At 40.6% G+C, this 14,366-nt stretch overlaps 1 protein-coding gene across 1 annotated transcript in view; it reads left to right on the top strand.

Annotated features, from left to right (window-relative positions):
- The window catches only part of arid4a (AT rich interactive domain 4A (RBP1-like)), a 42,636-nt gene extending 37,782 nt beyond the window's left edge, over positions 1-4,854 (top strand). The window contains exons 23-25 of the mRNA XM_039603787.1: positions 796-948; positions 1,254-1,400; positions 2,681-4,854. Coding sequence (XP_039459721.1) covers positions 796-948; positions 1,254-1,400; positions 2,681-2,784 — 404 coding nt within the window. The 3' untranslated portion in view covers positions 2,785-4,854. The remainder of the gene's footprint in view (positions 1-795; positions 949-1,253; positions 1,401-2,680) is intronic.
- The last annotated feature ends 9,512 nt before the right edge of the window (positions 4,855-14,366 follow it).

The following is a 14,366-nucleotide window of genomic DNA, read 5'->3' as shown; positions in this document are numbered from 1 at the left end:
GACTTTTTAATTGACTGGACACAAAAATGTAACATACACATATTTATTATTGTAAAAGCACAACTGTCAAAGTTTATCATCTACAGTGACCCCGTTGGAAGTTGTAGTGTTGGTGCTACCTGTGCTGCAGTAACACCTCAGCAGTGCCATAAGCTCCCTAAAACCACAGAATGATTCCACATCATATTTATGTAGTCATTTATTATTAAGCTCCAACCAAGTACTAAGTCTCAGTGAACATTTCTGTATTTTAAGTCCTTTTGATTAATCAAAGAAATGTTTTTAATACTTTGTCATTTCTGATTTTCATGAGCTTATAAATTATCATAAATATAAAAAATCAAATATTTTACTCACTGTATATTTAATATAGCGTATGAAATTTGACCTTTTACCTTAAGTTACCAAAAAAGACTTTTTCTTCCACTATTCTAATTTTCTGAGCTCCATACATAATCAATCAGATCCATGGTTAACCGCTCAAACGTGAGCCTCGTTCCATGAGTGCCTACTCAGATCGACTGGTTTTCCATTACACTTCAGTACCTCCTGATGTGCGTGGTCGCTGTCATAGCAACATGTCTGAGTGTGCTGCGACGTACTTGCATGCAACACGAACGCTACAATAAAGGCGAGTCGGCGATATACCTGCCCTCTGTTTGTGGCTTTTCGTCACACTTTGGGAGCACGTCGTTGTTTTTTGTAGCCATTTCATTGCTGAGTTAATGTGACCCAACCGATTAACAGTAGAACTGTGAATCCACTGCATTACAAACTGTTGTAAACTGTTTCCAGGTCACAGTAGTGACAGTGAGGACCAGTCTCGTCTCTCGTCTCTGTCAAAGTCTCAGAAGTCTCGGCCCAGCTTTTCATCTCCGTCTTCTCACAAACAAGACAAACAGAGCTTCTCCACCCCTCAACGCACCTACAAGTGGACCTTCCAACTTGGTACGAACACACACACGCGCCCTGTGTTTAAAAAGTGACACTGCAGTGTCACTTTTGAACTGAATTGTCAGTTCATGAACTGACAATTCAAACATGTCAAATGACACAGCTATAGGCCACTGTGGGCAAACTTATGTTTCACGGCACAACGTAAACACAACAGAGTGCTTCCACCTGAACTTTAACCTCATGTTGATGCTGAAGGATGCTCTGAGAGATTCTAAACAATTTTAAATTGTTGGACCTCTTTTTCTTTTTAAAATCGAGATTTAATCTGATCTGTGTCCACTTTGACTTTTCCTCAGATGAGCTGGACAGCATGTCAAGCACAGAAAGGATCTCGTTCCTCCAGGAAAAGCTACAAGAGATCAGAAAGTACTACATGACCCTGAAGTCTGAGGTTGCTTCTATTGACAGACGCAGGAAAAGACTAAAAAAGAAGGAAAGAGAAGGTAGGAGGGGGCCTGCAGGCAAATGCTGACCATCATCTGCTTCCTTTTTGCTTAGAGCTCTTTTACACCAGTACCTACTTTGCTTGACTCGGTTTCAGTGTTGGTTCTTATGTGTAGCCATTTCTCTCATTGCCAGGTCTTTAAAAATGGCAGTTTTGGTTTTTGTGAAGGAGATGCTCTCATGACTTATCGAGTGATGCCACCGACTAGCCAATCGGTGGCATGACATCACATTTTTGAATCACCTCGGATCACTTGGAATCCCAGCTGAGTAGGTACAGAAAGAGTACCTGGTACCAGGTACTACCACCAAATAGAGCCGACCTAAGTGGAAAAGGTCTGTTAGACTAGTCGAGGAGAGCCATTCCATTTCCAGTGACTCCTTTACGGAAGTCAGAAATTCAGTGGTGGGCACAGCAGGGTGCACTTGATATAGTCATCACTGAATGTGACTCAGTGGAGCTATATGGCTAATGTAATCTTGTTTTCCTGCCCATGTGGAGTTTGCATGTTCTCCCCGTGCTTGCGACAGACTGGCGAACTGTCCAGGATGTACCCAGCCTCTTGCCCTATGCTAGCTGGGATGGGCTCCAGCGACCCTGAAAAGGAGAAGTGGAAGAGAATGGATGGATAGGTTTTTACTCCGTGTTCGTGGGGTGTTGTCATCGTCCCACTGGAGGCCAGACACAAGTTTGTGAACTAGATATCTTGAGAACCAAGTGATGTAGGAGTTCGAAATTGAAACCGTAGGTTCAGCTGCTGAAAAAAGTGGATGGTTCGAATCTGAGTTTGACCTCAAAGTCACGTTTTCTAAAGATCTTGTAAATGCTGTAACTCAAAAGCAAACTCACCTAGGATTGTCACATTTATACTATACGTGCATCTACTAAAGATCTCGGATGAGTTCAGATCCCCGTGGTGAAGCTTTTAAATTGAGTTAGAAGTCAAGTTTTCAGAAACTCTGGTGAATGCAGTAAACTTGAGAACAAGGCGACATCGTATTTTGAAGTACCGTGGTGGATTTACTAGGAGGCTGAGGGTTAGTGCTGGACGCTCCAGTATTTTCTCATTCTTGAGACGCTTTTCCCGTACAGCTGTTCAAAGATGAACTTTTTTAGCCCCAATTTTTGTTTGAAATATGTAGTTTCTTAGAAAAGACTTTCAGTTTCCAGTCTTGAATAATTTTGCTTTTCATTGATGAATCCATTCGCTGTGATGTGCTTATCAGGGTTACATTACTAAAAGGTGTCTTTCTGTCTGTCTCTGTCCTTCTGTCTCAGTTACCAACACAATGGCATCCACCTCATCAGGTTCCTCAGACACTGGTATGAGTCCGTCATCGGCCTCGCCCACTCAGAACACTGTGGTTGTGGAGTGCAGGTGATGACACGCCCACCCAAGCCTATTTATCCAGCTTGTTCCCTCTTACCACGGATTCCACCCAGTGTCTCCTCTGAGGGCACGATAAGACAAAAACTTTACAAAACTCCATCCACTTTGTTCCTGTGAGTGTCGACTCGTACTGTTGGAATCTCGTCACTCCATCAGTTATGGCCCACGGGCGCCGTCCCCACACCTATGGACTCGATTCCTGTTTAAGGAAACATGAGAAACTTTCTGTTAGCCACCACAGAGCTCCTTCTTTGGTTGGTTTTTGTTTTATTTTATTTCCCTCCCTCCACTTTGTTCTAGTGCTTTTTTCCCCCCCTCCCCTGTTTGGTCTGGTTGCAGGGGTCAGAGGTCACGGGTTTATAGGAATTATTTAAGCTGGAACAGATTCGTGAAGCTGTTGATTATGCACACATCTCTATTTCATATGTTCTCTAGAAAAACTGTCCTCACTTTCTACTGTGAGTGTTTTTGGTCTCTTTTAAATGGAATTAGAGCTTTTATTTTGGTTAAAAACAGAAAAATGTTTTGATTTTTACAGCAGAAGAAAAAAGAAGATATTTGTTGAAGAGCTTTTTTTTTTTGTGTGTGTGTAAAATACTTCAACTCTTCAGCTCCTTCAGTTATTTTTGAGTTTGAAGTTTAGCAGGTCAGTTTTGGAATTGTATGGAAGATCATTACTGCCAAGAAAATAGACCAGGGGAGTCCAAATATTTACCAGCAAATCTCAAAGATTTTCACTTTGTTTCTTTCAAAAACATTTAGACTTTCTGTTTAAACTTGTTCACAGTGAGTGAAAATGCCAGTCATAAACATTGTTCAGTTCTTTTTATTTAAAGTGAAATTATGATGTAAAGTTTTGGGTTTGATTTCTCACAGCTGAGATTCTCATAAGTTATAAATTCCATTTTATGTTAAAAGACCAGTTTTTTGTTTTAACATTTGGATTTTTAGTTTTACTCAAACTGCCATACTTGTGATTCAGTATTGTAGCTTTGATTTCAATAATAACATTAAATGTGATCCATCTTTAGAGTTTAAAAAAAAAAAAAAAAAAAAAATCTAAAATTCAGCTGAATTGTTTTCCATCAACCAGTAAAAAGTTGGAGTTAATTTCACTGAACATTTTCTTCCTTTGCACAGTGAACGTGGGGGGTTGTGGGTAGTTGTGACTTTGACTTCTGAAATCTGAGCTTCAAACAGCTGATCTCAGAATTCTCTAATAAAATTGTCCGATTTAAACATTCACTTAAGTTACTTAGTCACACGTTTGCACCAAAGGGTGACTCCATCAATCTTTTGGCATCAAGTCAGACTTATTGGTCACGTTTTTGCACACAAGTTCAAATGGGATTTAAATGTAAGTACTTACCTTTGTAACTATTGTCACAAAGTTTTCCTACAGACAATTTTATGGATTCAGAATTTTGACTTCAGTTGTCTTAAAATATGTTTATGATCTGATGGTGAAGTATCTGAACAAATTCTAAACATGATGCTGGTGAACATGATTTTGGTTTCTTGGGGGGGGGGGGGGTTGAGCCCTGATAACTCCTCACTACTTCATTAAATTATTAATTTTAGGTTATAATTTTTGTTCTTCCATGTGTTGGGTCTCTAAGCTCGATGGTGGCATTGTTCTGGAGGGTTCTGTTGCACTTCATCTCTGGTCTCTTCTGAGTTGCTGTCTGCATTCAGCTCAGACAGGCTGATTTCAAGTCCTTGACTCTTGTGTGTGTGTGTGTGTGTGTGTGTGCGCGTGCGCGTGTACATAAAAAGCTCTGAGTAAAGAAAAAGTCGCACCCTGTATTTCAGAACTACATTTTACATGCCTGTAAAGAATAATTTCTAATATTTTTAAGAGAAGACTGTTTGTACTGTTATATTATGAAGCTTTTTTCTTTCTTTTGTTTTTTTAACTGTTTTCCAGTGGCTTTTAAAGAGAGCATTGACTGTAAATGATGGGGGGGAGGGGCGAAAACACATTTCCTCCCAAGAACAGAAGCCATGCTGGAACTGTGTGCACAATGAGTGCTCTCTGTTTCTAATAAAGTTTTTAAAGGTTTCTGCTCTGGGCCAGTCATTTCAGTCCCCAACCGAAATCATCTCCATACTAAAATATTCTCTTGAGCAGAAGAAATGGGATACATATAAAGATACATAAGTTTATTCCAAAATCGCTGTTTAAAACGTGTAGCACATGTCTACATTGTGTCCTGTGTGAGGTAGCTGTGAAGAGCGTTCTCAAGGGAACCTGGGGGAAAACTGAGGTGTAGGAACTGGACTTCAGCTTGTTTAACACTAAAGATGAATGTAGCCACTTTATTAATCCCGAAAGAAAATTATGGGTTACAGCAGGCAGCATGCTGGTTGGCGCATGCTCACAAAAGAACCCTGCGACCAAACATACTTTACACAAACATTGGGGAGACCGGTCAGAGAGGTAGGCTGATTAGAAAAATGATGAAAATGCACAACATGAGGTGAGATATACTTGGCCAATAAATGCGATTCTGATTCTGATATTACTCAAAGTATTCATTCCAAGTCATTCAGTCATCCATTCAAAGCCTTGTAATGATGACATGTAAGATGCTGGGCATGATTTGTTGAACAGTATTAAGTTTGTTTGTTTGTTTTAATTTTGCCATTAATTTTCATATAATAATAAATAAATGGTACACTTATAAAGTGTTTATCAAGTTAGTTGAACTGCTGGTATATTGACCTGGTCAGTTAAGTAGGAGAGGTGTTAATCCGTTCCAGCTGCTTTGGTGTTAAATTAACAACCGTTGCACTAAAGGAGCAACAATGAGACGAGCCCCAAAACAGGAATGGTCCTCCCGTCTCTCCTACCAAACAATCAGAAAACGACCTCATGAGTGTGGCCTGAGGATCTGACATCCTCCAGTAGGTCCTGTGCTTTTCACAGGTGAAAGAATTACAGATTAAACTTTTAGTTCAACATACAACTGAAGACGTTTGACCTTCCACCTGGTTTTATTTAATGCTGTCAGAGAAAATCTCATGTGCTCTTCATGCAGCTGAGTACACTCTGGTGTTTCAGAAAGCTGCTGATCTCAGACCTGCACAGATTCTGCTTTTCACACAAACTGAGTTAATGTTTCTGCTGATATACAGTGACAGTTACATGGGTGATTAATCCTTTTGACTTTTTGTCTTTAACTTTGTCAATAAAACAGTTGTGCTCTTACATGAACTGTTTATTTGAAAAAGCCTTACACACACACACACACACACACACACACATACACATATATATATATATATATATATGTATATATGCACTCCACGAGCGTCTGGCAGCACAAATGAACCAGCTGCTAGTTAACGAGAGACACCGGAATGGCTAATCAAGGTCGGACGGTCCTGATCCCCAAGGACCCCAAGAAGGGACCGGTCCCATCCAACTACCGACCAATAACCTGCCTCAGTACTACATGGAAGCTCCTGTCAGGCATCATATCGGCTAAGATGAACAGGCACATGGGTCAATACATGAGCGGGGCACAGAAAGGGATTGGCAAGAATACCAGAGGCGCAAAACACCAGCTACTGGTAGACAGAACGGTCAGCCGAGACTGCAAGACCAGACTGACCAACCTGTGCACTGCCTGGATTGATTACAAGAAGGCCTATGACTCAATGCCCCACAGCTGGATACTGGAATGCCTAGAATTGTACAAGATCAACAGGACCCTAAGAGCCTTCATCAGGAACTCAATGGGGATGTGGCGTACAACACTAGAGGCCAACCCAAGCCCATAGCACAAGTCACCATCAAGTGCGGGATCTACCAAGGAGATGCTCTGTCCCCACTGCTGTTCTGCATAGGCCTGAACCCCTCAGTGAGATCATTAACAAGACTGGCTACGGATACCGACTACGAAACGGAGCGCTTGTCAGCCACCTCCTGTACATGGATGACACCAAGCTGTATGCCAAGAGTGAACGAGACATCGATTCACTGATACACACTACCAGGCTATACAGCAATGACATTGGAATGTCGTTCGGACTGGAGAAGTGTAGTCGGATGGTAACAAAAAGAGGGAAGGTAGTCAGAACTGAGGGGATTGAACTACCAGAAGGCAACATTGCAGACATAGAGGACAGTTACAAGTACCTGGGGATCCCGCAAGCAAATGGGAACCATGAAGAGGGCGCTAGGAAAGCTGCAACCACCAAGTACCTGCAGAGGGTCAGGCAAGTCCTGAGGAGTCAGCTGAACGGTAAGAACAAGATCCGGGCCATCAACACCCACGCCCTGCCCGTGATCAGGTACCCTGCTGGGGTAATAGGCTGGCCAAAGGAGGAGATAGAAGCCACTGACATAAAGACAAGAAAGCTCCTTACCATGCATGGAGGGTTTCACCCCAAGTCCAGCACCCTGAGGCTGTATGCTAAGCGGAAGGAAGGGGGCGGGGACTGGTGAGTGTCAGCACCACAGTCCAGGATGAGACAAGAAACATCCACGAATACATCACGAAGATGGCCCCAACTGACAGCGTGCTCAGTGAATACCTCAGGCAGCAGAAACCCAAGAAAGAGGAGGAAGGCGAGGAACCATCATGGAAGGACAGGCCCCTGCACGGTATGTACCACCGGCAGATAGAGGAGGTGGCTGATATCCAGAAATCCTACCAGTGGCTGGACAAAGCTGGACTGAAAGACAGCACAGAGGCACTAATCATGGCAGCACAAGAACAAGCTCTGAGTACAAGATCCATAGAGGCTGGGGTCTATCACACCAGGCAAGACCCCAGGTGCAGGCTGTGTAAAGATGCCCCAGAGACAATCCAGCACATAACAGCAGGGTGCAAGATGCTAGCAGGCAAGGCATACATGGAGCGCCATAACCAAGTGGCCGGCATAGTGTACAGGAACATCTGTGCCGAGTATAACCTGGAAGTCCCGAGGTCAAATGGGAGATGCCCCCAAGGGTGGTGGAGAATGACCGAGCTAAGATCCTGTGGGACTTCCAGATGCAGACGGACAAAATGGTGGTGGCTAACCAACCGGACATAGTGGTGGTAGACAAACAGAAGAAGACGGCCGTAGTGATCGATGTAGCGGTTCGAATGACAGCAATATCAGGAAGAAGGAACACGAGAAGCTGGAGAAATACCAAGGGCTCAGAGAAGAGCTCGAGAGGATGTGGAGGGTGAAGGTGACGGTGGTCCCCGTGGTAATTAGAGCACTAGGTGCGGTGACTCCCAAGCTAGGCGAGTGGCTCCAGCAGATCCCGGGAACAACATCGGAGATCTCTGTCCAGAAGAGCGCAGTCCTGGGAACAGCTAAGATACTGCGCAGGACCCTCAAGCTCCCAGGCCTCTGGTAGAGGACCCGAGCTTGAAGGATAAACCGCCCGTAGGGGCGTGCTGGGTGTTTTTTTTGTTTTTGTATATATATATATGTGTGTGTGTATATATATGTATATATATATATGTGTGTGTGTATATATATGTATATATATATATGTGTGTGTGTATATATATGTGTGTGTGTGTATATATATATATGTGTGTGTATATATATATGTATATGTATATGTATATATATATATATAACTGATAGCCTATAAAAAGGTACCTCATTACTAGTGATAGGCAGATGAAACCTCATAAACCCATAAGGCCATCCAAGTGGTTCAGAAAAAGGTTCATTTCTCGAGGCCTAAGGTGCACACCAACCCCCCCTGCTGGTCAGACCTTGTGACTGGAGTGATGGTGACTCTGCATGAATGCTTTTATACTTTTATAAATCACACCAACACTTGAACGACTTTAAGAAACAGAAGCCTCAGCGCAGTACGTCCCATCACTGCTCATTATCAAAGTGTCACACAAGAAACATCTCATGATGGCTAAAACCACTGAGCTCTCTTGAGACCTTCACAACCTTATTGTTGCAAGCCATACTGATAGCACTGGTCACCGAATAATTTCTAAACCACTGAAGGTTCCAGTGAACACTGTTGGGTCTATGATCCAGAAGTGGAAAGAACAATTTCACGATAAACTGACTACGACCAGCTGCTCCATGCAACATTTCAGACAGAGGAGTGAAGAGAATTATTAAAAGAGTTGTCCAAGAGCCAAGGACCACTTATGCAGAGTTACAGGAAGACCTGGAATCAGCAGGTACAGTTGTTTCAAAGAAAACAATAAATAATGCACTCAACCGAAAGGCACTGCAAGTGGGAGCATCATGGTGTCAGGCACATGTTCAGCATACAGCACTGGCATGCTTCAAATAACTGAAGGAAGGATGAATCGAAAAATGCTCTTGATAAAAAATCTGCTGCTATTTAATAGGATGATGAAGATGAAATGGTTCAATTTAAATTTATTTATACAGCAAATCACAGCAGTCGCCTCAAAGTGCTTTATATCATAAGGTAGACCCTACAATAATACATACAGAAAAAAACAACAATCAAATGACCCCCTATGAGCAAGCACTTTGGCGACAGTGGGAAGGAAAAACCTTTTAAGAGGAAGAAACCTCCGGCAGAACCAGGCTCAGGGAGGGGCGGGGCCATCTGCTGTGACCGGTTGGGGAGAGAGAAGGAAAACAGTGATTCCAAACACAGCCAAGGAATCTATCTATTGGTTTCAGAGAATAATTATTCATCTCTGGCTGTCTTCTGTCTGACGATTGTTGTCATTTGGTGCTACTTAAATAAAACTGAACTGAACTGAACTTTATAGTTTATGCAGATGATAATTCTTTGGTGTACTTGAGTCAGCTAAACTTGGTACTCTGACGCAGAGATGGGCAACCCCAAGGGCGTAGATTTAGCATGGACAGAAGGGACATGTCCCCACCAATATCCAGCGATTATTGAATTGTTCCCACCAATAATTTGATCTCTTCGAGTAAAGAAAAACAAAACCGATAGAAAGAAAAAAAAAACGATCTGTCAACGTCTCATTCACCTAGCAGTGCAGAAAGAGTTAAATTACGTTCTCTACTGGAGTCCTACCTCATGTGACAAATATGGCCAATGTGATTGGCTGTGCCTTTCAGGGAGCCTGTTTAGTTTTAGCAGCGACAAGCCTGCGCTGTGAGGACCTGCAAGGAGGAGAGGAGGATGGCAGCAAAAAGGAAGAACCTGGATATAAGAAAGTATTTTTCAAAGAAACCTGTAAGTCACTTAAAGTCAAGTTCACTCATAAAATGTGTCCATCATAATAACGTTACAGGCTATGCTAGGCTTTGGCCCACATCAGTCTAAAATTGTATGTAACCATGAATAACGTGTTTTGGAAACTAACTGCACAACAGGATTTATTATTAAGTGTGCCTCTTGGCATAGGCACACTTATTACTATTCGTCGGATTTATTATTTAAGTGTGCATATGCCAAGAGGCACACTTATTACTATTAGTTATCTCAGTCTCAGAGTAGCATTTCTAATTTTGATTGAAACTGTCAGAGAAAACGGCAGCCTCAGGCAAGCCAGGATATTAGTTTACAGAGGCTGTTAAAATTATATGTCTAACATTAAAATGTTGGTGACACAGTAATTTCATCCTAATGGTACTGACATATTCATAGGGTTATTTTTTGAGACAAAATATCATGAGGTAGTCATGATTTTGCAAATATTCCACCTTGTAGTGCAGTTTGCACAAATTGTTTTAAAAATGCACTCACCCTACAAACATTACTGATGAGTCAAGATCTGCACAAATTGACAGAAACACTGAAGCAGCTACCTGTTTTATTAAGTGTGCCTATGCCAAGAGGCACACTTATTACTATTCGTCGGATTTATCATTATTATTATTATTATTGTTAAGTGTGCCTATGCCAAGAGGCACACTTATTACGATTCCACGGATTTATTAAGTGTGCCTATGCCAAGAGGCACACTTATTACTATTAGTCGGATTTATTATTATTAAGTGTGCCTATGCCAAGAGGCACACTTATTACTATTCGGCGGATTTATTAAGTGTGCCTATGCCATATTATTATTATTATTATTATTATTATTATTATTATTAGTATTAGTATTATTACTGTGTGGATGCCACACTATTGAGTTCCTGTTTCTCTTTATTCTTTATTGTGTGGATGCCCTAAAAGGGCTTCCACACTATTGAGTTCCTGTTTCTCTTTATTCTTTATTGTGTGGATGCCCTAAAAGGGCTTCCACAATATTGAGATCCTGTTTCTCTTTATTGTGTGGATGCCCTCAAGGGCTTCCACACTATTGAGTTCCTGTTTCTCTTTATTGTGTGGATGCCTTCAAAGGCATCCACACTATTGAGTTCCTGTTTCTCTTTATTGTGTGGATGGCCTCAAGGGCTTCCACACTATTGAGTTCCTGTTTCTCTTTATTCTTTATCTTTATTATTCTTCAACTGCAAGTTGCTTCCGTACATTTTTCGGCACTTAACTACTGCCTCAGTTTTTAGCCGATTTTCACCGTTCAAACTCTAAACTGTTCTGCCCTTTCTGCTAATTCCAGCTATGACTTTTGGTATTTATTACTATTATACTTTTAAAATATTACACTTTTTCCTTTAATTTGTCCCATTGAAATGAATGGAAAACTTCCACAATTCTGCTAAAACTTGCTTGTTTTTGAAACTTAACTACTTTCTTATACTTTCACCTAGGAACTCCATTCAAACTTTAAAATGTTCTCAAATTATTGAACTATTCCTGTCTGATTCAGCTTTTTCAGATCTTCTACCATTTTAATCTTATCCCTCTTTAAGTTTTGAGTTGCAAAATTGTGATTTTTCAGAAAATACATGCGTTGTTATGGTTGCTATGCAATTAACTCAGAGTGTACACTCGTCCATTCTGAATTTTCTCTTCATGTCCGAACAACTTCTTGCTACTCGCTCAATTTCCACTCAACTCCCACAAATTATACATCAAAATGTAGGTATTTTTGCAGGCTTTCAGAAAATGTCACTATCATTGTTGTGGGATTTATAGAATTTTGGCAAATCTCCTCAGACCAACACAAAGTCTCAAAACTCTCCATAGAAAGTCAATGGAGAGCTTGTGTGGATGCCCTCAAGGGCTTCCACACTATTGTTTTCCTGTTTCTCTTTATTGTGTGGATGCCCTCAAAGGGCTTCCACACTATTGAGTTCCTGTTTCTCTTTATTGTGTGGATGCCTCATGGCATCCACACTATTGTTTTCCTGTTTCTCTTTATTCTTTATTATTATTATCCTACTTTATTATTCTAGTTGCCACTTTTGTACTTTTTTTGGCACTTAACTACTTCCACAATTTTCAGCCGATTTTCACCGTTCAAATTTTAAACTATTCTGCTATTTCTGCTAATGATCGCTATGACTTTTGGTATTTTTAACTATTATACTTTTTAAAATATTAAGCTTTTTTCCTTTAATTTGTCCCATTGAAATGAATGGGAAACTTCCACAATTCTGCTAAAACTTGCTTGTTTTTGAAACTTAACTACTTTCTCATACTTTCGCCTAGAACAACCATTCAAATTTTAAAATGTTCACAAATTATTGGGCTATTCATGAATGATTCAGCTTTTTCATATCTGTTACCGTTTTCATCTTATCCCTCTTTAAGTTTTGAGTTTCATTTTGTGATTTTTCACAAAATACATGCGTTGTTATGGTTGCTATGCACTTGGCTTTCAGTGTGCCACTGAAAGTTTTGCAGTCTTCTTCATGTCCGAACAACTTCTTGCTACTTGCTCAATCTTCACTCCACTTCCACAATTTATACATCAAAACGTAGGTATTTTTGCTGGCTTTCAGAAAATGTTACTATCATTGTTGTGGGATTTATAGAATTTTGGCAAATCTCCTCAGACCAACACAAAGTCTGGAAACTCTCCATAGAAAGTCAATGGAGAGTTTGTTCAAAATCACCGCTGGATTTCTGTAATGAGAGGCATATTCGAATCGTCATATCTCCCTAACAAAGCGACGTTAAGACATGAGGCTTGTGCCAATATATCTTCAGACACTCCTGACGCTCACAGTGTACGATTTTTTTTCTCACCTATTACCATTTGGCCATGAATTACGTTTGTTTGAGGGTAGGAAATTTGTCCCTCGCTCAGATTTCTTCAGCTTTCAAACTCTGGAAATGAACCACTTTTTTTTCTCTCGTCATATCTTTTGATAGATTTCCACAAAGACCTGAAAATTTCCATGACTGTTCACCAAAGCCTGCTGTCTCTTACGGTGAAAGAATTATATCGATACTCCAAATAGATTTAGAGTTACAAAGCGTTGTTTGAGGGCAGGTCAAGGCAGTTTTTGCTTCGCCTCTACTCAGTTATGGTGCATTACAAGTCAAATATCTTTAATAATTCATATTTTAATGATAAATTGTTAACACTTTAAGATTCCCCCATCTCTTCTGAACAAAACGGTGTAAGAATGACCGTTCTAGCTCCTACGGTTAGGAAATTATGGCCATTTGTTTGAGAGGAATCCTCACTATGAGAAATACACTGCAGAAATCCTGTCTCTCTCTGTGCTGAGTGTGTAAAAACGGCTGCACCTGTTTTGGCGGGAAAAAGTACACAGCCTCTCTGATTGGTGGATTCAAATTTAGCAGCTCCCAGGCTGCTTGACTGACCTAGAAACTTGCTTGTCTCTCCCTGTGTGTGTGTGTGTGTGTGTGTGTGTGTGACAGAGAGAGAGAGAAAGAGAGGGCGAGAGAGAGTTTTTATGGGAGCATCTTATTGTATGATTTAAATTCAATATATTTAGACTGGTTGACTGAATTTGATCCTGTGTGTGTCTCTCTGTGCTTGTGTGTGTCTCTCTGTGCTTGTGTGTTTCCATATGTGTCCATATTTGTGATTGTGTGACTGTTATACTTTTTTTTGCTGATTTTTTTTTCATTTAACAATTACATTTGAGGGATCCTTAGCATGTTCAGCATTTTTTCAGCTGTTCATTTTGCTTTTCCAATTTTTCTGTTTAAGTTATTACTATTGTGCTGAATCATACTATTTCTGCTATTTTATAAGATTTGTGCTAAATATAGTATTTCTGCCAAATATAGTATTTCTGATTAATTATAGTTTTTCTACCAAATCATAGTACAGTATTTTTGCTTTTTATAGGATTTTTATAGGATATTTATATTGCTTAATATAGTATTTTTGCTTTTTATAGGATTTGTGCTTAATACAGTATTTCTGCTAAATGTAGTATTTATGCTTAATCATACTATTACTATATATTTCTGCCAGGTCCCCAGGCAGCCAATCCTCTGTGAGGACTGAGATATTCAAATTTACATATCAGGGCCTGCACGGCTTCCCAGCCAGCCAATCATATCTGAGGTCTGCCGTTTCTTCTCTCGTCATATCTCAGCGACGGATGTACAAAGAGCAATGAAAATCACAGTCAAAGTACACCAAAGTCCGCTGATTCACCCAGTACAAGAATTATGCTTCTAGTCCCACTAGTTTTTGAGTTACATGACATTTTGTAACTCCAAAAAACGGCGCTCTTTGCCTCTCACCGCGATCTAATTCTGACTGCTCATCACCCTGTTTTCCAGTCCCTCATTTTCTTTCC

Source organism: Oreochromis aureus, linkage group 19, assembly GCF_013358895.1.
Source record: "Oreochromis aureus strain Israel breed Guangdong linkage group 19, ZZ_aureus, whole genome shotgun sequence".
NCBI classification, from domain to species: Eukaryota; Metazoa; Chordata; class Actinopteri; order Cichliformes; family Cichlidae; genus Oreochromis; species Oreochromis aureus.
Note: the sequence above shows the minus strand (reverse complement) of the source record. Positions and strands in the feature narration are given on the sequence as shown.